Source organism: Pezoporus occidentalis, unplaced genomic scaffold (genome assembly GCF_034315485.1).
Source record: "Pezoporus occidentalis ecotype Australia unplaced genomic scaffold, CSIRO_AGI_Poc_V1 ctg114, whole genome shotgun sequence".
NCBI classification, from domain to species: Eukaryota; Metazoa; Chordata; class Aves; order Psittaciformes; family Psittacidae; genus Pezoporus; species Pezoporus occidentalis.
In genome coordinates this window covers 2201622-2229475 of record NW_026912929.1, presented here as the reverse complement: position 1 = coordinate 2229475, position 27854 = coordinate 2201622, and the positions used below count along the sequence as shown (strand labels likewise).

The 27854-nt window shown below is 49.5% G+C and overlaps 1 protein-coding gene across 3 annotated transcripts in view; it reads left to right on the top strand.

The window, feature by feature from the left end:
- The window catches only part of KLF15 (KLF transcription factor 15), a 28520-nt gene extending 4553 nt beyond the window's left edge, over positions 1 to 23967 (top strand). Inside the window, exons 1-3 of one of the 3 annotated variants that reach the window (XM_062637165.1) lie at positions 10689 to 10818; positions 14769 to 15879; positions 21910 to 23967. In XM_062637165.1, the coding sequence (XP_062493149.1) occupies positions 14834 to 15879; positions 21910 to 22078 (1215 nt within the window). In that variant the 5' untranslated portion in view covers positions 10689 to 10818; positions 14769 to 14833 and the 3' untranslated portion in view covers positions 22079 to 23967. Of the gene's footprint in view, positions 1 to 10688; positions 10819 to 13306; positions 13713 to 14768; positions 15880 to 21909 lie in introns of those variants that run through there. The other 2 variants (XM_062637155.1, XM_062637146.1) reach the window with 2 other exon arrangements.
- Positions 23968 to 27854: the final 3887 nt, after the last annotated feature.

Below are 27854 nucleotides of genomic sequence, written 5' to 3'. Positions count from 1 at the left end.
TCTCCAGTCTCTGGTGGTCTGCTGTTTGCCCTCTCAGCCAGGTTCTGGTTCAGACTCTGCCCATTGTCTTCCAACAGGAGACAAACTTCTACTACAGGTTGTATTTGCAGCTGAGCTCTATGGGGAGAGCATCAGCATTGCTGCACCTGGGCTGGGGGAAGGATTTCCCTGATTTACCTTCCCTTCCCCATGCACTGTGCTAAACCCAGGCCTTTGTGCTATGCTCATCCTGGGTCACAGCTCAGTCTCCTTCAGGTGGCAAACCCTGCAGCACCATTAATGTATAGCTGCTCAAGACAGCCCCTTGAAGCAGCCCATGTGGCTCCTCAGCCCTTACGTGGGCTTGGAGGCAGCCAAAGGAAGCTCCTGGCAGGTTTTCCTCCCAAACATGGGGATGAGGGAGGAGGCGGCTGCAGTGATTGAGTTGACAAAAGCTCTCGGCTCCTCTCTGGGTCTCAGCAGGCTCCAGAAGAGGGTTGGGAAGTGCCAAGTCCTTGGGCTGGCCCTGTCCCATGTGGAAGCTGCCTTCCAGTGCGGCTCAGGAGCCTCTGCTCAAGGTGATGTCTTCGTCATCGTGCTTATTCCTTCCTGCGCCTCTCGCTCTGGGTGGATGAAGCTTTTCTGCTGGCTCATGCTTTTACAAGCTTCCATCTCGCCCACTGGGACACCTTCCCATCCCCTGGTTCCAGAACAGCCATGCTGCAGCCAGGCCTCCCCAGGGATGCCTGGACACGGCCCTGGGAGGCTCAGCTCTGCCCTTGCTGGGAAACAGAATGCCTGAGCCCATTGGGACCAGGCAGGGCCCAAACAAGATGAAAACCCTCTCCTTCACCCAATGCAAACGGGTCTTTTGTCCATCATTTTTCTGCTGCACAGTGATGTTCCCTTTGCTTTAAAATGTGTTTGCCTGAAGGCAAATTATTAAACAGCATTTTGTGCAGATTTGCACCAATTTCAGTGCCAAACTCTTGCTGTTTCTATGCACTGAAGGCCTGATCCTGCCGGTGCTGAACCATGGTTATGCCAAATTCCTCAGTAAAGCCTTTCAGCATTGCACAACACGCCTGTTCTATCGGTGGGGGGGAATGGGACATGCACAATCTCTTCTCGGGACAGACGTCTGAGCTGGTTCCCGCTGGAATGACGTCAAAGGATGCAATGTTGAACCTCTTCCTGGCACAGGCAGAGCCCTGCCTGGCCATGTGCTGCTGCAGTGGCTGCTGCTGGTTCGACACGTGCAGCACGATTAATCAGTTACTGAATGGCAGCAGAGATGTGCTTCCATGCCCGGCTCTTCCCTGCAAATCCCTGCTGCTCCAGAAACCTCTGACTGGGAGCACATGGAAGTTGTTTCGAAAAGGAGCATCTTCTGATGCTGACCTATGAGCACGTACAACTCCAGTGCGTTTGCAGCCTTTCCCATGCGTTTGGGACTCAGGCTGGCACAAGCAAATACTGGTTATCACAGAGATGCAGCAGGCAGCACAAAGGAGGATGCCAGGAAGTTGCTGGCTGTGGTTTAGTGCTCATCCCCATGGCACTGCTTAGGAGAATAGGAATACTTTAAGAAGCTATATTGACTGCTTGCTGCTGAGGTTTGGATTAGACATCAGGAAGAAGCTCTTCCTTGTCAGGGTGCTGAGGCGCTGGCACAGGGTGCCCAGAGAAGCTGTGGCTGCCCCATCCCTGGCAGTGTTCAAGGGCAGGTTGGACACAGGGGCTTGGAGCAAGCTGCTCTAGTGGAAGGTGTCCCTGCCCGTGGCAGGGGTTGGAACTGGATGTGCTTTAAAGGTCCTTTCCAACCCAAACCATTCTGTGAGGTCTGCTGAAGGCAATGGTGGCAGCTGAAGCAGCGCTCAGCTCGCACCCATCAGCCACAGTGAGATAAAGGTGATGTACACTGCTCCACCTGACTGCAATTGGGAAGGTTTCCCAGTGCTGTACAGCACATCCTTGGGGCAGAACAGACTTCCCCATGCCCCAGGGCACCCCAGCCTGTTGTGGTGTTGTGAAACCCCACTGTGCTGCTCAGCAGGACGTGATTCATTGTGACCTCTTGGCATCACTGCAAGCTTTGTCTGTGCCTCTCCAGCCCTTCACCGGACCTACCCACTGGTGAGGCAGCTGCTGACATTTCACATCTGCCAGACCTGGTCTGAAGTGGGCTGATTCAAGCCTTAGATGGGTGAAATGGTGTTTGTGATTCAGTTGGCTGCGTGCTGGCCCATCCTAGGGTCCATCTGACAGCTCTGTGCATAGGTCAGGGGGAAAGAAAGAGTGTTTGACAGTGTAAGTTTTTATATGAATGCCCAGGCCGTTCTTGGATTCTTCCTAAAAAGGTGCTGACACATTAGGAACAGCTCCCAAGTTTTGCTTTTGGAAATACTGGCATTTTCCAAGCTGTAAATCCAGCAGGAGGAGTTCCAGCATCCGCTCCTTGAGGCAGCTCAGTGCTGTACTGTGGTCGCTGCTCCCTGGGCACTGCTGCACTTGGTGAATGCCTTAGGGAGAGCAAGAAAAGATGCTCTGCTATGTTAATAGGCATGTTATTGATGGCTCATTAGGTGAGGACTCTATAATAAGTAGAAAGCTGCATTAAAAAAGCTAGGCTTACAGAAATGGGAGAGTTTGGGTTTTAGCAGGTAGAGCTAAGGTACCTTTAAAACATGTAATTTTGAGCTGGAAATAGGACTGAGACAGGTCCTGAAAGCAAATATTTAATTACCAGATCAATTTTGATAAAGACTCAGGGTTTGTCATTGATTTCTTTCATTTCTGCTGAGCTCACCAGTGAAACTCCTGGTTAGCATTGGTGGTGCTGTGGGTCCCATCAACAAATAACTTATGCTTGTGATTGCAATTGATTTTTGCATGCTAGAAGTGGAAAAACCTGACATCCCAGCAGCAACATCCTTTCTGTCTTCTCTGATAGTGATAACTCTCTTATTTCTGGGTGTAAAGGCAAAATCAGCTTTCTTGACTGGTGCCATTGAGGTTGTGAGAAGAAGGGCTGTTGAGGCAACGCTGTGCTCTTTGCAGGGCAGGAATTAGCCAGTGGGTGCCTTAGGGGCTGCGAGACAAGAATTGCAAGGAGAATTACAATAGTGAACTTTCTCTGATGAGTTTGCATGATCAACACTTAACTGTAAGAGAAGGGTTGATTGACAGGGACCACAGTGCTATCTAGAGAAGCCCCACTGCCCACACTGCTGCACAGGGTGATCACAATTAAATGCAAGGAGATCTGAACACTACTCAAGTGCTGAGGTTAAATTGGCTTTAGAGCCAAGGGAGCTGGATGTGCTGTGGCTCTGCAGCAGGCAGATCCCAAGCCCGCTTGGCCACGTACTGGATGATGTGCAAAGGTTTAGGGTTACCTTTTTCTCTAGTGCAAAATGAGCTAGCATGTCATTAAGTAGAGGTTGTGGAAGAATCAAGTCATTAAATGGGATGTGATGTTTTCTGCCATTCAGTGATTAAAGGTTATTCTCATAGGAGCTGACATATTCCTGGTGCCACTGGCATAGTTCAAGCATCCTGAAAAAAAGGGCTGTTTGTCATCCTTTTTCCTCTATGTTCTTCACCAGACAATTGAAGTGCATTTTAAGAACATCATTTTGTTCAGTGTTGTACAACGTGAAGATTATTGTCCTTAGGGAACAGGTGGAGAAACCAAAGAGCGAGGAGATGAGGTGAGTTGCTTCTGGCTGTGTAGACAACTAAATAGTAGCAGAATTAAGAAAGGATGTGGTTTCCTCTCAAGCCATGTTTATGGGAGGAAAAAAAAAGCCAGTAATCTGAATTTAGCTGTCTGCTATTTCTCATGACGCCAATAGGGGTGAATATTTTGCTCCCAAACACCTACAGAATAAAGAAATGTGCATCTCTACCTCATGGGATGTATGACTAAACTGCCCCCAAACTTTCTGACAAGTCCAAGGTTGGTGTGAATGAAAACACTGGCTGGGATCACATCTGTATTGTGAGGATGAATAATCCAGGTCTGATTCAGTGTTTTTTCCTTCTTTGCTTCCATTGCTACCAAGGGCTCATTAGCAGAGGAAACAGCAGATTACATCACAAGGGCTGATATTTTAAATGAGCAATCCATTTGCTCCAGCTTTTATTGTTTGTTTGCTTTTAATGATTCTGCTGAGGATAGCTGCCCTGCGACAAGGAAAGCAGGCAGCGCTCAACAGCAGCGCAATAAATCTGAGCCCAGGGTGACACCCATTGGGAAGAAGCTCCAGAGAGTGGTGCTGCTCGAAATAAATTGAGGCATGATTTTGAAAGCTCGCATGGAAGAAGGGAGTTTTGCCAACTATTACAATTGAGAGGAACTGCTGAGTGGGTAATTAGTCCCTGAGGAGCACGGGAGTCTGGACAAATGTAAGACAGAACGAGAAAGGGGGGGTGGAAAAGAGCGCATGAAGAATGAAGTTTAGAAAACAAGCTAGAACATTAGTCACAGGAGGGATATAGCTCAACTTTCATGTAGCGTTTATTTGCGTGGTGAGCAGAAATGTTGTTCTTAACCCCTGTACTGAAGCAGGAAATAGGAACCTTCTCTCTTTTGGGGGGCAGCTGGAACTGCTTTATTGAAGCTCATCTCTTTGATAAGAGAGTGAAGGGGAGGGCAAAGGAATGTGCTGAACAAAGTGCAAACTCAGCAAAGGGGACTCAGACTCCAGTGGAGATTCATGTCTCTTGTCCTCAGTGACTCCCCCATCATGAAGGCAGAGAAATTAGCTAGGGTTTAAAAGGTAATGCCCCCTAAAACATATCCTCACAGCCTGTCTACAATGCGTGGTCTCATTTGCCCCTGTGCTGAGCAGCACCCCAGCTGCAAAGAGGTGATTCCCCTACCCAGCATGTTGCAGGATCTTGGCATACCTCTGTGCTGGGTTTAGAAAGACTTGGTGAAACACAAGTGCAAAGACAACTCGAAGTATGTGAGATACTTTTGAGGTGATGTAGTGCACATGAGGTTGGTCCTGCCATTCCAGAGCTCCTGGTGCGTAGTGCTATGCTAACTATTGAACTATAGACTTATCCATAGAGTTTCTACACTTGTTTTTTTTTGTGGTTCATTGCTCCCATTACCATCTCAAGAGCAGCAATTTGCTAATCAGTCCTCTTTGTAGAACAGGACTAGTATTACTTGGCATGTTTGGTGCTAAGAAAGAAGAAGAATGTAATTCATGTGAGTGGAGAAGAAGGAAGCTTTGCAAAAACATCGGATGCATTCAGGTGTGAATCTGTGGAAATGGATCATATTCACTGAGCTGTGTGCTGGAAGGTTAATAGTAACATCAGAGCTGAAGGTTCAGGGTAAGACCCCCCAATAAGATCTTCCCAATTCTGAGGATTTCACACTTTGGAACTGTCTCTATAACCTCCAAAGAGATTGAGTCAACCTCCCTGCTGGGCTCTTCCCTTGTCATGGGCTAAGTGATGGGGTCCCACCTGCCCATTCTGTGCCAATACCAGTTGGTGCTGTGCTGTTGCATTTCTGACCTGGCAATGCTCTGCTATGACCTGAGCGAAGGTTACTGATGGTTTCATGTAGTTTCATGTATTTTCATCTCGGTGTTTACTATTTAAGGTGAGCAAGAGGATTCCATGTGTTGGGTCACCCTCTCTGTTTCCCAATTCAATGCAAACGGCCAGACAGGCAGGCAGCTCTTCCTTGAGAACATTCCTGTTCTCTGCAGAGGTGTGCCAGCTCCTGCCAGACATGGTGTTGGCAGCGCACCATGGACACAACACGGTCATAGCTGTTCACCCCTGCAAACACTGCCTTCAAAACCACCATCTCCTCTCACCGCCCTGAGCCACTTCACTGGAGTGCAGCACAAACGCCCCCAGCTCTGGCGTATTCCTTCCAGGAGAGGGCAGGGGAATACAGTTTATTGCAGATGCACTCCTGAGCTGGAGCCCGCATTCCGCATGTGGCTCATCTTCCCGTATGTGTTCCAGTCTGTTTCGCTTTCTTAACTTGGATGAGCAAAGGTAGGTGCTGAATCTCCTCGCAGTGAGTCAGTGGGTTACAGACCTGTCTGTCCCTGTGTCATCTTCAAGACGGATAGTGGGGGTTTGGCTGCTTCCCTTGCTCTTGAGCCTCATGTCACATTGAAGGCACTGGCAGCTTCAGGACCAGTGTTTCAACAGCGGAGTCCCAGCTCTTCTGTTTCATCTCACCATCAATCCAGGGGAGGCAGCAATGGGACAACTTGCCTGTCACACACTCAGCGCACCCGTATCCCCATAGAAGTGGTCCGATTCCCTCAGACATTCACAACGTTCACAGCTCCAGCTCTGCCAATAGATTAAAATGCAGGAGCTGTGCACGGAAACCCGAGGTTGGAGCTGGACCTGGCTAACGATGGCCTAGAGAAACAGCAGCCAGAAATCAGCTGGCATTTTCCCTCTCAGTATCTTAATGAATAAGAAGTTTGGGAGCGAATCAGGAACTCAGCTCCCCACTGTCTTTAATAGTCCAAAAGGGTATTATCATAAAAAAAAAACCCTAAAATGGGTTTTATCCAACTCATCACCCCCTGGACCTATGGCTCTGATTTGAAAAGACAACACAATTCCCAAACTAGTGAAGGAAAGGAAAGAAGCAAATCAATAGCCTGTCAGCCCTGCAGCACAGATGCCCTTTCAAGGCCAAAGAAATTAAGTCCTGAGATTGTTGTTGCCGTTTCCACCTTGTCCTGCGGAACCACGGCCAGGGATAAGCATATTCTTTGTGTCAATACTTCTGTAGTACCCAGAGAACTCGCATTCCTTATCTATGAGTGTCAAGGACTGCTGAGTTAAAGTGGTCATAACAGCTCTGGAGAGCCTGACGGGCTTTTTTGTTCTCTCTGTGTCCATGTAAATGTTCCGGTGCTGAAAGGCACAGCCCATCAGAGCTCAGCTGCACGCAACCATCGGCTTTGGGACACATGGAAGGGATCCAAAATAGGATTTGAACTTCCTTTTATTTTTTACTTTGATTTCCTTTTCTTCTTTCTTTGGAAAAGAGCAGCTTTGGTTTGTAAATCCCATGGAAATGTGCAAGTGATCAGTTCAGCCCGACTAACCCCTGTTTGGCCAAGTGGCTGGTTGGCTCATGGGGTTACTAATAGCCTGTTGCAACAGTCAATAGTGAATTGCAGGGGCTGGGGCAGACATACCACAGGTGACCTCTAATCACAGCAAAGCACTTTACCCTGTGCAGCACAATCCCTCTTTTTGCCCATCCATGATTGTCAAGCAATTTGCCTGCCAGTCCCCTCAAAATCAAGATGTTTGTAATCCAGAGCTGCACAAACAACCTATAGGATATGGCAAAACCTGGGGCAGGAAAAATCGGCTTCCTACAGAAAGGCAATGTGTGGGCAGAGCCAAACAATTCTTAGGTGTAAATTGTAGAGCCTTTTGCTGCTTTTCCCACCTTTAATGGGTCTGTGCTACGTGGCACAGCTCGGGAACAAGTGCAGCCTACGGTTTCTTTTTAACTTTCTAATGCAGCGCTATTATTATCTCCATGGAAATTTCAAAAGGCTTTAATGCCAAGGTTTATTTGTCTTTCCTGACTGGATCTTTAGCACACAGCCATCAGACAAAAGCCAATGAAAAGGTCCTTCACTTTGTATTAGCCCCGGTGTTTGACTGGGCTGTAGGAATGCTGGAGAGGTCGTCTGAGCCGGGGAACCAGTTTGACCAAAGTTCTCTCCCAAAAGGTGGCAACAGAAAGAGTGGAAAATCCCCAGGCGGGATCACGGGACAGAGGAATAACAGATTTTAAAAGGAGCTGGTGAGGAGATGAACAGAGGGAAGGAAATCTCTTAGTGATGAATGAAATGATGGGGCAGGGGACAAGAAAAATGTAGTTTACAGCAGGGAGCAGGGCTCAGTTTTGTTGCTGTACCAGGTGAAGGATGCTGATGTGAGACATCGGTCACAGCTGCACAAAACCTCTTCCCCCAAAGCCTGTCCCAGCCCAGCAGTCATTCCTGGTTCTCAAGGAAGCTGGCAGCTAGAAGAGATCAGAAGTCATTATATCTATCTAGATCCGTGCTGTTCCTAAAAGCTTTCAGAACCCTGAGCACAATTTCGATGTGTGTTGGTTTATCAGGAGGCTCCAAAGGATGAAGCAGTAAATCAGTCCACAGCTTGAGAAGTGCTGCGCTTCCAGGGGTGGATTGAAATGAGCTCTTAGGCAGAAGCTCTTCCCTGTGAGGGTGCTGAGGCGCTGGCACAGGGTGCCCAGAGAAGCTGTGGCTGCCCCATCCCTGGCAGTGCTCAAGGCCGGGTTGGACACAGGGGCTTGGAGCAAGCTGCTCTAGTGGAAGGGGTCCCTGCCCGTGGCAGGGGGTGGAGCTGGAGGAGCTTTAAGGTCCCTTCCAACCTAAACCATTCCATGATTCTATGAAAACTAAGATTGTAACTGATGGTTGTTTCAGTGGTAATAAACATCATCAGGGAGGTTCCTATTTGTACAGCTGCCAAGTCAAATTCCATTTAAGCCCAGTTTCGAGGGCTTGGGATTTTAGCTCTATCTGTATCTCTTTGCATTGCATCAAGCTAAACTTCACCTACTTGGGGAATAAAGGGTTTTAATTGAGAAAAAGCAGAAAAGGAAGGTTTGCCAAAAATCTATTTTGGGTAAAAATACTTCAGACCAGTGTTGTCACTAATGTAATGCTTTTTACATCAGTGAAGTTACGCTAATGCAAAACTTGGCCCTGATGTACTTGTATAAATATAGTATCTAGGAATTTGATGAGTGTGGATTTGTGCATTATTCATGGAGAGAACGTTAGGAAGAGCGAGGTCTGTGCAGGAGAGCAGAGCCCTGAGCACCCCCAAGTCCTTTGGCCATCCTCACAGCCCTCAAAAGGGTGCACAGACCTGTTGTCACATGGCTGCATCCCGGTATCCCTGAGTGCACATTCCCAATGATGTGAAAAATGGGAAAACGAATGGGAAAAGCCACTGACTGGGCAGAAAACCTCCCTGGTGCTGCAGCTGGCTCCCCTGCAGCTTCCTCTGCTGGGCTTTGCCACTGCGGAAGTTAAATACGGGTCCTGATCCATGCTGAACATTGCGTAACCACAGTGTGAGTGTGTGTGTATATATCGATACACATAAATATTTGTGTGTATATATGTATTTAAGTGTATGCATCTATATGAAAAGCTACTGAATGACTGCAATACTGGGGTGGCACCCCAATCCCCCTGTCAGGCAGGAAAGGGGCAGGTATGAGATCTGGGGCTTGCACTCTTCCAAGGACTTGCTCATCTCCAGGAGCCTCTACAGGTCCATGTGCTTGCACCCCTTCAGGGATTCACACAGCTGCAGGAGCGTGCAAAGCTCCAGTTGTGCACATCCATCCAGGCAGGGCCTTGCACACTTCAGAAGCATGCAGAACTCCAAGTGCCTCCCTCCAGGGATCTGCACGCTTCCAGGACTGTGCACCCACCCAGGGATTTGCACAGCATCAGGAGCATGCACCCCTGCAGGGATTTGCACACATCCAGCAGTGTGCACACCTCCACGAGCATGCAAAACTGCAGGGGTCTTCATCCCCAAAGGGATTTGCTCACTTTAGGAGCATGCATCCCTGCAATGATTCACACACTTTAGGAGCATGCATTCCTGCAGGGATTCCCACACTTTAGGAGCATGCATCCCTGCAAGTATTTGGACATTTTAGGAGCATACATCCCTTTAGTGATTTGCACACTTTAGGGGCATGCATCCCCGCAGTGATATGCACACTTTGGGAGCATGCATCCCTGCAGTGATTTGCACACTTTAGGAGCATTCATCCCTGCAAGGATTCACACACTTTAGGAGCATGCATTCCTGCAGGGATTCACACACTTTAGGAGCATACATCCCTTTAGTGATTTGCACACTTTAGGGGCATGCATCCCCGCAGTGATATGCACACTTTGGGAGCATGCATCCCTGCAGTGATTTGCACACTTTAGGAGCATGCATCCCTGCAGTGATTCGCACACTTTAGGAGCATGCATTCCTGCAGGGATTCACACACTTTAGGAGCATGCATCCCTGCAGTGATTCGCACACTTTAGGAGCATGCATCCCTGCAGTGATTTGGACATTCTAGGAGCATGCATCCCTGCCTGCAGTGATTTGCCCTCCCCGCAGCAGATGGCTATGCACGCTTTGGGAGCGCGCTCCCCGTGGATTTACACAACCGAGGAGCGCACACCCCTATGGATTCGCACACTCGAGCACACGCACCCCCGCTCGCCGGCGCCGCCACCTCCGGCCCCTATCGCCACCGCCTCTCGCCCATGCTCCGCCGCGGGGGCCGGGCCGGGCGGGACCGCGGCTCCCATTGAGGCCGGTGTCGGTCCGGCCCCCGCCGCGGAGGGACCAATGGGGGCAGCGGACGCGGTCGAGCCTCTCCCCGGCCTCCCCCGCCGGCGCCGGGCTCCCGTCCGGAGCGGGGATATAGTACTACGGGAGCGGGGCCGCGCTCCGCAGCCGTGCACCCGCCTCCCGGGGGAGCTGCGCCCGCCGCCCGCCGCTCCGCGGGCCTCTTGTCCCGGCTCCCGCCGCTGGTTCCGCTCCGTTCTGCGCCTTTATTCCTTTAATCAGTTGTGGTTCCTGTAATTATTTTTTGCTTTTTATTTTGTGGGGATTTTTTTCCTTTTTTCAATTTTTTTCCTTTTTTTTTTTTGTCTGTTTGTTTTGTTTTTTTTTTTCCCATTATTTTTGCCGCCTTCTGCTCGTTCTTGGTATTATTCTCGGTATTTCTCCCCCCTCCCGGCCCGCAGAGGAGTTCAGGTAAGGGTGTGCGAAGGGCGCGGAGCATTACGCAGGTGCGCATCGCGCCAGCAGCCCCCCTGCGCCCCGTTACCGGGGGGGGGAAGGCTTGGGGGGGGGGATGTGTTTAACCTCCCACCCCCCTCTGTGTCCAGGGAGCAGCGGCACAAACTCCAAAAGCCGTGCCGCGGGGGGGGGGGAGTTCGGGGTTGTTTTCATGCTGGGGCTGAGTCGTGACAGGCGCGGGGGGGGATGATGCCGTGTATCGCGATAAGGGGACAGCGCCGGGTTGGGGGGGGGGGATTGGACCCCCCAAAACTCCTGAGAACGGATGTAGGGAGCACGAAACCAACTCTAATGAGGTGGGAATTGCCCCCGCCCCAGCTTTATCCGGAGGTGCGGGTGGGGGTTCGCCTCGGGGGCTCTGTCGGCTGAGATAGGGCTTCCTCGCAATGAAACCACGACTGGGGATGCAGGGGGCATAGCTCTGGGAAATGAGCCCTTGGGAATGTGCCTGCAGCTTCCCAGAGGGGCTGGTCTGGGGAAAAAAACAACGGGGAGACCCGAAACACAACACCCACCCCGTGTCCAGGGAGCAGCGCAGCCACCTTGCACAACAGATGGGCGCAAACGCGTTTCCTCCTGGCTTTTGCCTTCTGTATTCATTTACCCGTTTATTTATTAAGGGGGTTTTAATCCCCTCCCCATGCATTTCTAGTTTAGCTTCTTAGAAGTGCCAGGCCTGGTTCGGTGCCTGGTTTATGGCTCTGTTTGGCTGCGGAGCAGGGGTCAGCCTGAAGAGATTTAAAGTCTTAGGGGGAACAAGAGAAAACGCTGAGGAGATCAGTCCTAAACTAGAAAAAGCTGTAGCAGCGCACATAGGAAACCGGTGTCGGTGCTTCAGAGCCCTTGAACTGGTGTGGGATCGGTTGTGCTGCTCTGACCACCCCAACGGGACAGGCTGGGGAGCACATCCCGTGTCTGGGCAACTTCCCAGGACTTTCCATTTTAACGTTACTTTGAGTCAGAATGTGCCTTCTCTGCTCTCTTTTTTTTTTGCGGGGAGGTTGCTGCTATTTTCTGTAGCTGGCGATGGGTTTTAAACAGAACAAGATGTTTCTGGCAGAAAGGACATCATAACAACGCAGGGAACTTAAACGTTGGAGGCAGCTGTGCTGCTGAGCAGCTGCTGTATTTCACTCCAGAAGCAGCTGGTTTTGGGTGGCTTGGGCACTGCGGTCCCCATCGAGGTGTTTGCAGGCTTCATGTAAACAGCATCGTTAATGTTCATAGCGTGCACAGCCCTGGCTTGTTTGGGTTTGTTTGGTTCTGGTTTGGGCTGTGCCTTCAAGCAAAGTGAGGATGAAAGCTTTCTGGTTGTTAGGCTGGCCTTGGGGATAAAATATAGCCCGGGCCTGATCCTGCATTCCAGGCATTCCCCTGAATCTTCTTGGCTGTTCTGCAAGTTTTGAGAGTGCACAGAAAGCAGATCTGGCCCGTGATGTTCTTGGATCTATTTTCCTCTTGACAGTCCCCTCTCAAAATGACTCTGGTTACACCGAGTGACATTGCTCCTTGTCAAAAGAGATGGCGAACATGCATGCTGGCTATTCGCTGCCAAGGGACCTCAGGCACAGCAGTTGCTGGGGGTTTGTCGTTCCACCACCACCCCCCCCTTTAAGCCCTTATTCAAGTTACAGCTTAGCTCTATTCCCAGTGAAATATATGGATATTTTGGTATGTGGCTTCCTAGTTGTCGCAGGCATTTAAAGAGAACTTGAGCTGTCTATGTTAAATAACTTTACCAGGTGCAGTCAGTGCACGCTGCTTCCCCGCATGCAGCTTTCCTTACCGAAACCCCACATTTCAGTCCAGATTTCACTCGCCATTCCTTAGAAATGGAAGAGAGGGAGGATCAGAAACCATCCAAGGGCAAGGCCTCCTTTCTGCCCCACATCTCATGAGGTAGGAGCAAGCTGCTCGGGTGAATTCTGACTGGAAGGCAATGCAAACTTCTCGGCAGCAGGTTGTGCTTTCTCTTTGAAAGCTGGGAAGAGCCCAGCTCTGGGACTTCAGCTGGGGGAACTTCCCATCCTGCGTGTTCAGCTCTTCTGACTCTTCACTTTTACTATAAGACATGATTATAGGCTAAGGTCACAAAGCAGAGCCGCTAACCTCCGCGTGAACTTCCTCGTGCTCGGCGCATGTGGGTATTTCATTATCGGGTCAGAGGCTCTGCTGACTGACAGGCTGTGCACGCCAGGAAAGTCTGCAATCTCACTTTTAAGTCTTTCTTTCAACCTGCCCCTGCTTCCATTCCCCCATGTGTGAATGGAGGAGGAAGCTGTATCTTTAAGAAACATGTTTTGGTTTAGGTTCCCCCCCCCCCGTTTCCTATGAAACATTATTAAGTGCTGCCAATGGGATGGAGCCCTTTAAGTGTGTTGTGTAAAACACCTCGCTCTGCATTCACTGCAGCACTAAGATGCCTTCTGATTCTTCTCTGGAGAAGGCAAAGACAGGGCAAAACGTGGCGATCGGGCAGCAAGGATGCTCTGCAGCAGCAGTAACAACCATCCCCTTCCCTGCACAGAACTGGGAGCTATTGACTATTCATGGCAAAGCGTGGCCAAAGCGGCAGAGCCTGTGGAAAATGACAGCGTGTAACAAGATTGAGTGGCATTTCCTTCGCGCCGGGTCACATGCCTCCCAATTCACACACACACAAACCCTCATACGCTGATCAAATGACTCCTATCTCTGCAGCCCGCATACCTTCCACAGAAAGAGTTGTTTTATTATGCACATGGACAGCTCTGTTTTCAATCAGTCACCTTGAGCGGATGACTGAGGGCCAGTGTTCGCTCCATCTGGAGGGCGCTGCGTTTGCTCTCCAAGAGGCAGCGTCTCCATCCGTAAGCAATTTATTCATTTTTCCTTTGGGAAAGGGGGGAAAAGAAAGAAAACAAATATGCAGATTCCTTCCTCCCCCCGCCTCCACCTTCCCCTACCCATAAACCTTCCTAGGAAGTTTGCATGGCTTAGCTGGGAAAGCACAGGACTGTCGGCTGCTCTAGGAAGGATGGATTTTGCTCTCGTGCCTCCATGGCTCGCGGTAGGATTATGGATCTCGTGAATGGGGGGGGGGGAATGGGGAGCATTTGCTGTGGGTCACAGCGCATTGAGGTGCTGGGGGTCAAATGAGCCCTCCCAGTTTAGCACGAGGTTGGGATCACCTTTACCTCCGTACCTGGAGTATGGAGTGGTGAGGTGACACCAGCCACCCGCTGCCCTGCCAGCCCATGGTTAATGAGCTCAGTGCAGCACCAGCCTTATTAAGGGCAGTGCAGGTGATGCTGACGTTGGCACACTGATTCATTACACCTGGAGGGGAAAATCTGCCTCCTGGATGCTGAAGCACAGTAAATATTTTTGGCTCCTGACAGATTGATCCTTGCATTATGCTGATTAGCCTGTATTTGTGGAACTGGGGAAGTTAAAAATAAGGTTGGTGGAAATCTACAAGAGATAAGGGAAGGATTTGTGTTATGGCCGCCAGCAATAACCTCCTTTTTTATATTTTTGGGGTGGTTTTATTTTTGGTGGTACAGATTTCAACACTTTTTTCTCCCCATTCTTTCCTTTGGCTTTAAGGCTCCCTCTTAGCTGAAAGCCCATCATTTATCTTCTCTGTCCAGTAATATCCTGTAAATCCAGAGCGCACCCCGTTGGGAAATGAGTTCTGAAAGAATTCTTTTGCAAGCATCTGGTGCAATCCCATGAAATGCTTCGGCCCTGACAGTCCTTAGGGGGTGGTACAGACGTACCAAAGCGTGTAGCAGCATGTGTACTCAGTGAGGCTGGGTGCTTCGGCCTTTCCTGCGGGCTAGAGAGCTTTACGAGCCTCAGTACATGGACATAAATGATTAAACCAACTTCTGACTGTGGCTGTTTTGTTCTCCTACACTCAGGCTCTCACCTGAACTTTCACCGCCTGGTATATGCTGTTGGGATATCCATAGGAGATCGCCCAGGAATGGTGGATCACTTGCTGCCTACTGATGAATCCTTTTCATCTACAAGATCTCCCCTTGGATACTTTGGGGACATGACAGCAGGGGTGAGGTCCTACCAGATGCTGCCCTCTCCCCTGTCTGAAGATGACAGCGACTCGTCCAGCTTTTGTTCTTGTTCCAGCCCTGACTCCCAGGTTCTCAGCTCCAGCTATGGAAGCACATCCAGTGCAGAAAGTCAGGACAGTATCTTAGACTACTTGTTGTCCCAGGCATCTTTGGGGAATGCCGCAGCATCATGGTGGGACAAAAGGAGACTTCAGCCGATAGTGAAAGAGGAGTACTTTAGGTTGCCTGAATTTGCTGTGGATATGGAAGACTCAGGACCATTTCAGCCCACGCTTGAGGAAATTGAGGAATTTCTGGAGGAGAACATGGAGCTGGAGCTCAAAGAAAGACCTAAAAGCGAGACCAAGGACTTGAGAGCTTGCAGCCAAGTTTCTGTTGCTTCGCTACAGCAAAAAGACCATATGTTACCCAGCGCCAGTTTAAAAGAGAGCAAAAGTGAACAGTCGAGCAGCTCAACAACGGAAGGTGGCCAAGCTTCAAACGGAGGAGTGTCCCTGGAGAATGGGATACCGGTTATGCTCCAAATTCAGCCTGTACAGATCAAACAGGAGTCCAACACGAGCCCCACTTCCCAAGGACCAGCACAAGAGAACATTAAAATTGCCCAGCTCCTAGTCAACATCCAAGGACAAACATTTGCCCTTGTGCCTCAGATAGTTCAGTCGTCCAATTTGAACTTGTCCTCTAAGTTTGTCCGCATCGCTCCCGTCCCCATCGCCGCCAAGCCAATTGGGCCAGGAGGCATGATGCCGGGGCAGACGGGCATCCTCATGGGTCAGAAGTTTCAGAAGAACCCTGCAGCAGAACTGATTAAAATGCACAAATGCTCTTTCCCGGGTTGCACCAAGATGTACACGAAGAGCAGCCACTTGAAAGCCCATCTGAGGAGGCACACAGGGGAAAAGCCCTTCGCCTGCACGTGGCCGGGGTGCGGATGGAGGTCAGTATCGGGGTGCAGTGCTACCCAATCCCCCTTCCCCTTTTGACTCCATTGACCTGACTTGTTGAGCAAGTGGGTTTGCACTCTGGTTTGTAAAGTGCTTCTGTTCCCAAAACTTACCCGGTTGGTTTGAGAATTAAGACCTTTCTCTTCCTGTTAGGTGATGGAGGGGCTTTGGGAAATGAACTAGCAGAGCATCCCCTGCCTGGCACCTAAGTGTCTTCAAAACTAGCTCATCATAGCTTGTATTTCACTCCAAGAGGGTCAGGTTAAGCTTGTTACCACCAGCAATACCTTATGTTCACATTGCTTTGGTTGCAACACACAGGCTGCAGCAGATCCTTGGGGGGGGTGCGAGCTGAGGGCTGCAAGTGGTTTAGGATGGTTTAGGGCAGAATCACTGCACGTGGCTCAGCTGCATAGGGCTAAATGTGATCACTGAAGGGCTGTGATAAGCAAATGAGCGTGGTTAGGAGCAGTATTCTGTGCAGTTTCATGGTAAACATACCTCATCCCACTCCTGGAAATGCTGGCAGTGACAGCCTGGCATGCTCTGGGGTTTTATTCTCTCTGCCTTGATTCAGGAAGATGAGTGGGTGGCACTCGAAGTTGCAAAAAGCTGTCAGATGCAACAACAGAACCAGAAGGCTGCAGTGGAGTTAAGCACTGCTTGAATGGGAGATTGCAGTTTGGTTGAGCAAAACGTTTCTCAGAGGGCATCTCCCGATTTATTTTATTTATTTACTTATTATTTTTAATACTAGTTGAAAAATTGAGGCTGTTTTTAAAAGCCAACTTTTGATATTAAGGAAAGTTTAATGGAAGCTTTCCTCCCTCGTTCCAATAAGCTGCGTTAGGAGCCTGCCTGCTGGCAACCCTTAATTCACAGCGCCACAAGTGAGGATGGCAGAAACCAAAATCTCAGCTCCCTTGCAGTAAGTTAAACCAGATTTCTCGCAGGAGACTATCCTGCAGAGCTTTAGCGAGCAATGTCTAACGAGGAAATGGGCTGTGATCACGGGCAACAGACGAGGTAAAAAGTAACAGGCGAGCATTGTGTAAAAATGCAAGTATGTGAGACACGCAGCAGTTAGAGATGGCTGGCTTGGTCTGAGGGAAAAGGTCAGAGTGGGGCTGAATCTCTGCTCCCCAGTGGGGCCAGCTTGAAATTTGCCTCCGAGATCAATGGCATTGATTTTCTTTCCCTTTTCGGTTTGTGGTGGCTCTACAAACTGGGGGTGATTCTCTTTCCTTTCGTCCTGGTGGCACTTCTCATGAGCTGGGCTGCTCAGGATGCGCTGACATTAAGCCGTGTTATTTAGCTCACTGGTCCCATACAGGCTGATCTGCTCCTGACCTGCAGTAGAGGCACTCGCTCCTCTTGATTTGCTTTCCAGAGTACATGCAGGCAGCAGATGTGCCTCCTGCCTGCAAACATGCCTGTGAGTGTTGCGTTGGCTTCCCTTGTGCTGGGATGTGAGCAAACCCCTTGATTTTGTGACAGATGCACGTAGCACGTGAGGGTTTGTCTGATCCACGCTGAGGTTTCTACAATGCACACAGGGACTTCTATGGCTCAGGATGACCTTCTCCAGGCCTGTCTTATTTCAAAGCTGGCATTCCCCAGGCTGCAAAACCAAGGGGAACATGTAGGAAAAACATGACGTGGTAAGGGATGGAGATTGAGTTTACACTGGGGTGCCTGCCTTCTGCCAGCATTACAGTGAATGGTGTGGATCAAAAGGAGGGTGCAGGGGTGAGGTGGGACAGGAGAAGTGCAGGTCCTGCATCCAGGAGCATCCTGAGCTTTCACTCGCAGCCAGCCACACGTTTTCAAAGACGGTGATCCCAACAGGGATGAGAAATCCATCACCTCAGCTATGAGAACGTGCGTGCTGTGCACAAACGGTGTCTGGAAGGGCTTTTCAGGCTCTCTGTTGCTGTTTGTCCTGTTGCATTTCACTGACCCCCAACACCCCCAAACTTCAGAAGGGCTCTGCTCTGAGGGGGAGGTTTATAGCCAGCAGGAGAGGCAGCGCTTGGGGAGTCACTTCCTGAGCTCACAGCGATCCTTAGCACCAGCCTGAGGTTGTGGCACGTCCCCTGCACGGCTGCTCCCACATCAAAGGCCAGACCCGGTGCAGCTCTGCATTACCAGTCCCCTTTCATCAATAAAGCTTGTTTACCTTTTCCAGAAGTTCAGCGAGAGCTGTGATCTCACATGACTTCACTTGAATGCATCTGGACTCGCTGTCTGCCCCCAGTTTATATCAGCACAGATGAATCTAAGCCCTAAACCACTGCTGGGCTCTGCTTTCCTCCTCCTTTCCCGGCAAGCTTGTGCTTGTGCATTTACCTTTTCACCAAGGGCACTTCAGACCTGACCTCACTGAAGATGGCAATCTCAAAACCAAGACCAAATGTTGCCTAGCACCAAGTGGCTGAGCTGTGGAGTGGGTTAAACCTTTCCCAGCTGGGAAATACACAGCCCTGCTATGGCGAGGTTGCATGCTTTACATGCACCAAGGTAGGGGTGTACGCACAGCAAACCGTTTTCTAACCCCTAGGACAGTGGGAGCACCGCGGCCTCTTGAGGAGGCTGAACCCTGTTTGCTTGTGCCCTTCCTTGGCACAGGGCAAGAGCTGTTTTCAGTGCTTGCAGAGCTGTTCATCAGTGGCCCGTGACCCGTTGCGTTCAATCCGCACTGTACCGGTCGGCGCGCTGATCCGTGTCGTGCCAGTTTATACCTTTGGCACACGGCAACCTCTGGTTAGTGCTGGTCCTGAGACCAGAAACCAGAGCTGCAGCATGGGCTGGTCCCCAGCGGCTGTGTCATGGCATGGAGCAGGGCAAGCTCTATCTCTCCCCTGGTGCAGCAGTGTACAAAGCTGCAGTTGTAAGGCTGGAGGGATTAGGCAATCGCCTCTCAACGCCCTGTGCATCTTCTGCCTGGTGGCACTTCCCTGCTCTGCATATGACAGTGGGCAGTACAAGCTCTGCCTGCTTTGGTAGGGAGGGTTTAAAGCCTTATAACGCATGTGGTTGGGAGCATGTATTGGGACCGAGCAAGCGTGGGGAGGATCGTGTGTGGGGCAGGTCAGGGCAGGCGTCTCGCATTGGTGTTTTTTGCTGGTGCTGTGCAAAAGGGTTTGTGGGTGTGTAGGAGGTGTGCTGGTTTGACACAGGGGAGCTTTGGGGATGGGGAGATGAGTATGGAAGTTCAAGCCTGGCTTGGAGCAACCTGCTCTAGTGGAAGGTGTCCCTGCCCATAGCAGGGTGTTGGAACTGGATGAGCTTTAAGGTCCCTTCCAACACAAACCATTCAATGAGTCTAGAGCCTCCTCTCCACTGTGGAGAAGAGGTACAGCCTGAGTCAGTCTCAATGGCTGGTAGCCATGGTAGGAACCATGGAGCACCAGGCTGAAGCTATTGTCCTTTCGGGCCCTGAGAGCCACGCAGCAATGTCACTGTATGGCTGGGAGACACAGGACACGTCCTACACATCAGGGAGCTGCAGGATTTATTTTCAAGGGAGATGTAGTTACAGCTCCTTTGAGGTCCCACCATGTAGAAGGATGAAGGAGAGTCTTCTGGTTGCTGTGGAATTGCCCAGATCCCTCCACCTTCCATTAGAAGGAGGAATCCCTCTGGAAACACCAGTGACCCAGGATAGTGAAGTGTTCCTTGCTCTTACATGGGTTTTGTTTGAATTTGCCATACCACTGGGGTTTACTTGCAGTTTTCTGGGGGTGATGTCAGTGCCAGAACGTGCTGCAAATACCCTTTCACTGCAGAGCGAGGCCACCAGGTCCTCCCGGCTTCCTTGCCCTAACCTTTGCGTTGTTTTTGTGTAAACACCCCAACAGCTTGAGGTTTATTTCTGTGGGCTCTGTAAAATGATCTTTCCATGACTGCTGGGGAACAGCGTTGCAACATTCCTGCCTCTTCAGCTAAGGACATCGCTATGAGGCACAGTGTATTTTTATCGGATGAACTCATCCGAGCTCATTCCTGACGTGCGCCTCTTGCTCCCCCACCCTCCATGCAGTTCCCACCGAAATGCACTCGTGGAGCTCTCCTGCGGGATTAGGCATGTGCCGCTGCACTTCTGTGGCACATGGTGACCTCAATGGCCACGGGCACGGGACAACCCAGCCACATCTGGTTTTACTCCTTCCGGTGATAAGCCTGTATGTAAAGAGAACGGCTCTTTGCAGAGGTGCTTTTGCCTCTCTTTTCCCTTGTCTCTGGATGTGGTTGTCACCACTGGCCACCGCACTGAGGCCCACTGAGGCAGTCCATGTAGGAACATCCTGCCCTCTCCAGAAAGATGCTGAGTCCTACGCATCCGTAGCTCTACAACAGCAACCCCCTCCAAGGATGTAGCACTGGGACTAGTGCACTGCTAACGACTTGGCCTTGCTGCTTCCATGTCCAGACTGTGGTTTTGGGAAGCCATGGATGGAAGAAGCATGGGTGCCAGAGAAAGCAAACGTGCAATTACTAGGGGTGAAGAGAAACCCCTGTCATAGCCTTTATGTCCCAGGCAAGGAACAGGTTCATGGCTCCATTAGGGCATCTGCCTGTTGCTCTTAATGGTGAGTTTGATTCTTTCGTCATGGAGATACAAAAGCAAGGAAAGGGAGAATGGGAAGAGAAAGGGTGAAGGAATCTCCCTTACAAATCCTCCTGGGAATGATGTGTCAGCACCATATCTTACCCACAGCGAGTATCTGCATCTGCTTTGTGCTGGCTGAACGCTCTCTGGGTTGCATCACTGGGCTGAAGAGCTGCAGGAAACACTCCCAGCTTTCCCAGTGCCTGTGCCCTGTCTCTCAACTGGGAGATCAGAGCTCATTGCAACTTTTATGTGGACGCTTGTTTTTCTTGCATGAAGGACTCATTCACTCTTGCATGAAGGCCCTGTTTTCCCCTTTTCATGAGAAGTGTGTTCGCTTCGTTGGCGATGTGATATTTTGCTCCAGAAAGGCACAGTTTTCTACATGTTCTTCCCCCCATTTATTCAGACAGTGCCCATGACTTCATTTATTTATTGTAAATAAACAGCTGATCCCGTTTCTTGCAAGCCCTCTTTCTGTGCCCCTCTTTGTCCCTGCTCTGGCAACAAAACACTTCATTGCCCTTTGTCAGGCAGCAAATCTTTTGTACCCATCTGGACGGGGCTGTTTTAGTGTGACATTATCAGTTAACCCTCTGGCTCCCAGTGTCCAAGTGCCCCGCTGTTGAGAGTGAAGGATTAACTGGTTTGAGTTCAGGGTGGCTATTTGGGGTCTTTTCTGTGGAGGTGGAAGGTGCAAACCAGCTCAAATTGAAATGACTCTGGGAGACATTGTTGGTAATGAAATGCTCAACGTTGAGTTCAATTTACCCACCAAGTGACTATGCTAATGGCTGTTGCAATGTTGAGCATCTCTGGTACTGAGATGTTAACAGCTCTTTATTTAGCCCAAAGGAGTAGGTACAAGAGCCAAAGTTTCTGCTGGATCTGCTAAGCCATGTAGCTTCTGGGGAGCTCTGTCTGGCTGTTACCTGTGGGTCCATCTCAAACTAGGTGCAATTACTGGGTGTCTGTTGTGCTTGTGTCTGTGGGAGCTGGGAGCAGATCTCATGCAGGATGCTGGGTGTTATCTTTGCTTGAGAAGTGTCCTTGCTTGGATTTGCAGGGGAGAGGTTATGGAACAGGCTTTGAAAGGGACTGGTAGAGGGATCAAGAGCAGTGCTGGTTTTGTTAAGCTGTACCCGTGCTATTGGGTATAGGACAAGGTTGGTACAAACGCATTGCTCTGAGCCCGGATTTGATGTGGGATGAAGTTGATGGCTGTGTGCTTCCTTCCATCACTGCCGCTGGCTTGGGACCAGACCAGCTGTGTTGTGTGTCCCTTTCAGTTTGCATGTTCGGGCTTTGCCACAAATGCAGTGTCCCAGTGGCCTCAGGGGTCTCTTTTATGCCGTGAGATGCTGAGCAATGTAAACCCCGTTTCCCTGACCAGGCTTCTCTTCTCGCGCAGGTTCTCCAGGTCAGACGAGCTGTCCCGGCACAGGCGCTCCCACTCAGGGGTGAAGCCCTACCAGTGTCCTGTCTGCGAGAAGAAGTTTGCTCGGAGCGACCACTTGTCCAAACACGTCAAGGTGCATCGGTTCCCGCGAAGCAACCGCTCCATCCGCTCCGTGAACTGACCGGGCCCGCTCCCCCCTTCCCGCCCAGCACATCCCGCAGCAGCCGACGACAGCACTTTGCTCACCACGTTTCTAGTGATAATTTATTTGTCTCCACGGAACAGTCAATGCTGTTACATGATACCACCGTGTCCGAGTGTCCCATGTCCTTTAAAGATGATTTGAGAATGAAGTTCCTTTTGGGTCAGGGGAGGGGGATGCTTCTTCCTCTTTGTCTTCTTGTTTAAGGATGTTATTTTCCTTATTTCCTTCTATCTTTCCCTCCTTCGCTGCTGCTTCTTTTGGAAATTATAGTGTTTTATTTTTAGCTGTTTTCTGCTGCACAGGAAAATGTAAGAGTTGCTTGCTGCTAGTTAATTATAGCCCTGGCATTCCTGAGGGCTTTGCTCATGTACAGGCCATTCATTGTGAGTTTTTATTAAGCTGCTCTATTTGTCCAGTTTGGAAACAGCAAATTCCTTTGGAAATGAAAACAACTCCTTTGTTTTTGGGTCGCCTGAGCCAAGGATTTGTAGGGGGCTGGCTATAGGAGGAGGGACAGTGGGAGTTGGGGACAGGGGGAGGCAAGGCATGGAGAGTGCTGGAATGTGCCTCTGCACCTCTCTGGTTTCTCCAGCTCACATTTACCTTTTCCTTGGCTAGGGCTATATATAAATATTTATGTATATATATTCATACTTACATATATATATATATATGTATTTAAGCAAAGGAATATCCCAAACAAACCTGGAAGCTCAGGATGGATGAAATGGCTTGGAGTGGAGCCTTTTGGCATGGCTAAGTGCATACTGTGTGCATGCTTCTCCTGTCCTTTTCCTCTGTGGGGTGAAGGATGCCCATGTGTTGAAGGAAACACTGCTTCCTTTGACTCTGGTCTGCAGCATCCACTGTCTTTAGCAGACGAGCTGTTGTCTAGCACAAAAGCAGCAGGAAGATGTTTGTGAGAGTGGCTGAGCTCTATTCCTGTCTCTGCCTCTGTCCTCTTGTGTGATCTTGGGGGAGAAACCAGTGCACCAGCTTGGAGGTGCCTGGTGGTCCTGGTGAGCACCAGGCATCCCAAGCATCCACTGCGAGCCATTGCCTCGCTGGTTGGAGCTAAAGTCTCTGTCTGCTGGCCAGCAGGGTCTTGTAGGATGGACCTGTACCCAAGGGAGGGTAGGAGCCATCGTGGCATGGTAGGACAGCACCTTGAGATCTGGGTCTAAGGGTGATCTTCTCCTTGATGACAGCCATGTCAGAGCTCCGTGCAGCTGGGGTGGGCGAACGGGTGAGAACAGTAGCCAAAAGAAACAAATTGGTGTGGTAGCTGGCTAAGAAGGGAATTAAAACAGATAATCAGATGGTAGCAGGCAATGATTGTGTTTGTGTTTCCTCTCGTTTGGGTTCTGTTGTTTTTTTTCCTTTTGAACTCTGGCGATTGTAAGAAGCTTTAGGAGAAAATAGAATTCAGTGATTAGGAACAATTTCATAATGGATGTTGCATTTCCTTTCCATTCGCAGGTGGCATCTGTTTGTCTTTTTGTTGGCAAAATGGGAAATGGGAAGCTGCGATTCTAGCGCTAGGCAGAGCAGGAGCCCGCGCTGTGCCAGAACAGCAGGTCTAGCTAAGGCAAATGCATTCCTTTTGTCCTCTAGAAATTAATATGAATGAACTATCATCTATTGACTGGTTTATATCACATCCTATGAATGTATGTAAATAAAACTGTACATAGATGCTATATCTATATAAAATATCTTTTAATAACGTATCAAATTTGTGTAAATTGGAAACAAAAAAATACCTATAAAACCAGTGTACATAAGTTACAATTCTGTATATTTTCTTTTGTTCTTCATAAGAAATATATTTACTTTGACAATAAAATGAAAATGGAAATTTTAAATCCCTTCTTGAAATTATTATTCGTTAATTTCCTTTGTAATGAGGATAATAGCGCTTGAAATTCTGATTCACCTGGATGTAACCTTTCAGGTGCTGGGTAACAGGGAGAGGATGGAACAGATCTGGAGTTGCCTTCAGTTTCCTCATCTCAGAAGGTTTCTGGGGGGCAAGAGATGCTCCAGCTCTCCCTTCACCGCAGACCTCACACCTTGCCTGGCAGCAGCACTGGGACCCAAATGCCTCCTGTGGTTTCTGACCACTATGGAACAGGGCTGCAGCTGCAGCAAAACTGTGGTTAGTAAATGAGAGCGAGCAGGTTTTGAGGCAATTCAAGCTCTAGTGGTTAGCGTGAAGGAGGAAGGGCTTCAGAGTCTGCTTCAGACTGCGGCGGTGACTCGCTGTGTGACCCGGGACAGAGGACTCGATTACCACGTGCTGCAGTTCCCTTTCTTGTAAAACAACAGTAATAACGCATCATAGGGATGCTGTGGGACTTAGTAAACGTTTTTGTGATCCTTGGATGGAAGGAGCAAGCAGTAAGACCAGCAGTCACAGGATTAGATTATGTAAGAAAGGCTTGGCATGGCAGAGGTCTTGGTGCCAAGGCGCTTCAGTTGGCTCTTCCGTAAATCCCACGTCTGAAAGAGTGATGTGAAGGATCTGTGGTCCGAAGCATGCCTCAGGCCTGAGGAGAAGATGCCCTGTTCTGCAACAGCCATTGCTTCCCATTCAAAACAACAGGAGCATGCACACGATGCTCTTGTGATCTGCAAGCCTGGGACATCTCTTGCATTGTGCTTTTGGTTCCACTGGAAGAAGAAACCAGCAGCACTTCCTGTGTTAAAATAACTTCTGAATCTCCATGGAAGCAATGGTGCAGAGGGTCCAGATCTTCTCCCAGCAAGAATCACTCTGAGACTAATGGGCACTTGGGGATTACAGCCTTTCCCTGAAGAACAGCCACCAAACCTGCCAGCTGATGAGCCAGGGCTCTCAGACCCTGACTGTTTTGCCTAGAGAACCCCTGTAAGACTGTCAAGAGGACCATGGGGTGAGGAAGACTGAGTCCTGTTCACTCCAGGTTGTTGATACCTCCTCAGGTGTAGCCTGAAGACCAGAGTCCTAAGGACTACCCTAAGAGTCCTAAGTCATGTACGTGTTTATGCTAGCAAGCCTGCACCAAGAGGATCTGTGATTCCCTTCTGTTCTCACCCTATCGACATCATGCCTTAAACCAGCTGCTTTATTCGAACCAGCATCTTGGTCTCCTGCCCTTCTCACCTGGAGTTCTGATATTGCTGTGACAATGGGCGATCCACCCTGTGAGACACAGTTGTTCTTTTTCTGCAGGAGATGATAAAGCTGGAGTGGAGTAATGTAAAAATACCTGCTGTTGGAGCAGAAATCTGACATCTAAGCTAGGTTTTAGCCTGGAATATTTTCCATGGAACACTTACTTAATCTCTCTTTTCTTTTTCCTGTTTTAAGTGTGGTTTCTGAGCGTGGATTGTGTGGGTTTTTCTGGCTAATACCTGTAAGGAAATATAAGTCTATGGAAAAGTTGCAACACTTTTTGCTCATAAGAGTAGGGCTGTGTTTGCTGTGAAAGAAGAGTTAGTTCTGCATGAGAATTAATGATGTTTTCAGAGGTTTGTCACAAAAAGAAAGTAGGAATTTCCCCAAGAGATTCTGATGTTTGTTTTGTGTGGAATTACCCTGCCTGGGCCTTGCTGATTCATGAGAAAATGTGGCCTTGCCTTTAGCCTGATTACTCCTCACCCACCTGAAGATAAATACATATTGAGGAGCTTTGATGCCACAACTGTAAATAAGTTTATTATGACTCTGCTTCAGCAATTCTGCATGGCAAAGCACAGCATGGCATCGTTCTACATATGCCTAAGTCCCATTGACTTAAAACATCTATAATTGGGTTTCTGAGGTGTGAATCACAGCATGGACATGTGTGTAGTGTTAGAGGCTTCAAACAAGGTTAATGATCTGGTTCTGAACACTTGCAAGATCTCTGTATGTTTCTACAAGGTTTTACAGGGTATTTCTGTCTGTTTATAGTCTCTTCAGCAGAGCTGGTGGCGAAGGAATGGTGTTGAGGGGCGAGGAGCCATCAGCTGGGAAGGTTGTACTCAAGGCAAAGACTAAGCATAAGGGATAAGAGTAAAGTGACATTTCTGTAGGGGGCCCTGGCTTCTGTGACCCATGGCTAAACAGAGCAGTGGAGCAATGTGTCCAAGACCACAGAGCAACACAGAGGGAAAATGGGAACAGAACCAAGAAATCCCAAATCTCCTTTGCCCCAGACAGTGGCACAGAGCACACGTCAATAACACGCGGTGGGTTATAGAAGGCAAAGTGTAACAGGACACGTAAGTGAGACATCAGATAAGCAAAGAAAGGTAAAGATAGGGCATAAGATAAAGTTGGGCTGCACTGATAACGTCTACTGTTGGAAAGGATGCCAAGGAGACAGGAAGGAGATCTTGCTTGCTGGTGTGTTCCACCTGGGAGCTGCCAAGGTACAACTCCCTGAGAAGGGTCCTGATCCCCTGGCATCTGTTATGGGGAGGGAAGCTCCTCTGGCATGTGGTGTGGGAGCTCAGGGAGCTGTACCCCTGTGAGGTACATTGAGCAGGGTCCTGTGATTGGGTTTAGACCCTGCCATGTTTGCAACAGTCCCCTGCTCCCTGAGGGGTTGTTTCCACTTAAACCCTTGTGCCGGGAGCCTTCTCCTTGTCTAAATGGCCACTATACATGTAATCCAACCGACCAGCTGACTCTAGCACAAAGCCAGTGGCAATAAGCCAGTGTTAATGATTACCCAGGCCCCTCGGCTTATGTAAGCCTGGATGTGCTGTACCATGGGCCCTTGGCTGGGACTTGCCCTCCCTGTCTGGGAGAAATACCAAGGAGCTGCCAACACACAGGGAAAGCTGTTTGGAGCCAGCTGGGATTTTCCTTCTCCCCTTTTGACAGCACCTATGAAACCCGTTATTCACTGGGTTCAACGACTGCTGTGCTTTGCTTGCTTGTTATTCAGAGACATTGCTTTTAAAGAATGAGTTGTGCTCAGCTCCCACTGACTTTGGCACAAGTCAAGGACAGTGACCACCATGGTTTATCCAGGGAAAAGATTAAGGCAGGGCTGCAGATCCTGGCAGGTCCTCAGATTCCCTTGCTTGTTTCTTCTGGGACATTCAAGTTTTTATGGCTTTTAGTCTCTTATCTCACAGGTTTTAGCTTATTGGGTTTGTTTTTTTTTGGGGGGGTGGTGTTAGGATGTAGGATGTGTTGTGTGTGACAAATAGACATTGTAAGAATCTTCTAGCCTTAACATAGTGTGAGGAATCTTCTGGGCTAACACATCGAGTGTGTGTTTGCGTACAGCTAGAGGGGTGGGATTTAATAACTTCTGGTTAAATGATCCTGTATCATCATGAGGTCTGTAGCTCCTCAGTGCTCAGTGTTTTGCTGGTCTGAGCTGGAGCACATCACCTCTTGATGAGTTCCCTACCTGAGTACCACTTTTCTAATGGTTCTGTGGTTAGGCTGACACAAAGCCCATGCAAGTACTTGATCTTTAGAGCTAAGGCTGGATGAACCTCATAGTTCTTGAAGAAGTCTGTTGCAGAGAGCTTTCACCAGTGCACCCATCCTGCCCTATGGAGTGTGTGTGCCTTGGCCAGCATCACACTGAGCACCAGCTCGCTATTCAAGTGTCCTGCAGCTTAGAGCAACATCTGACAAGGCTCTGGCCATGAAGAGAAGGGGGCAGTTTGCATCTCTGCTGAGGGCATGAAGTTGAGGAGTTAGGTAAAATGGGAGTGAAACACATGAATGACAAGTAACTGTTGGGGAACCCAGCTCTCCTCT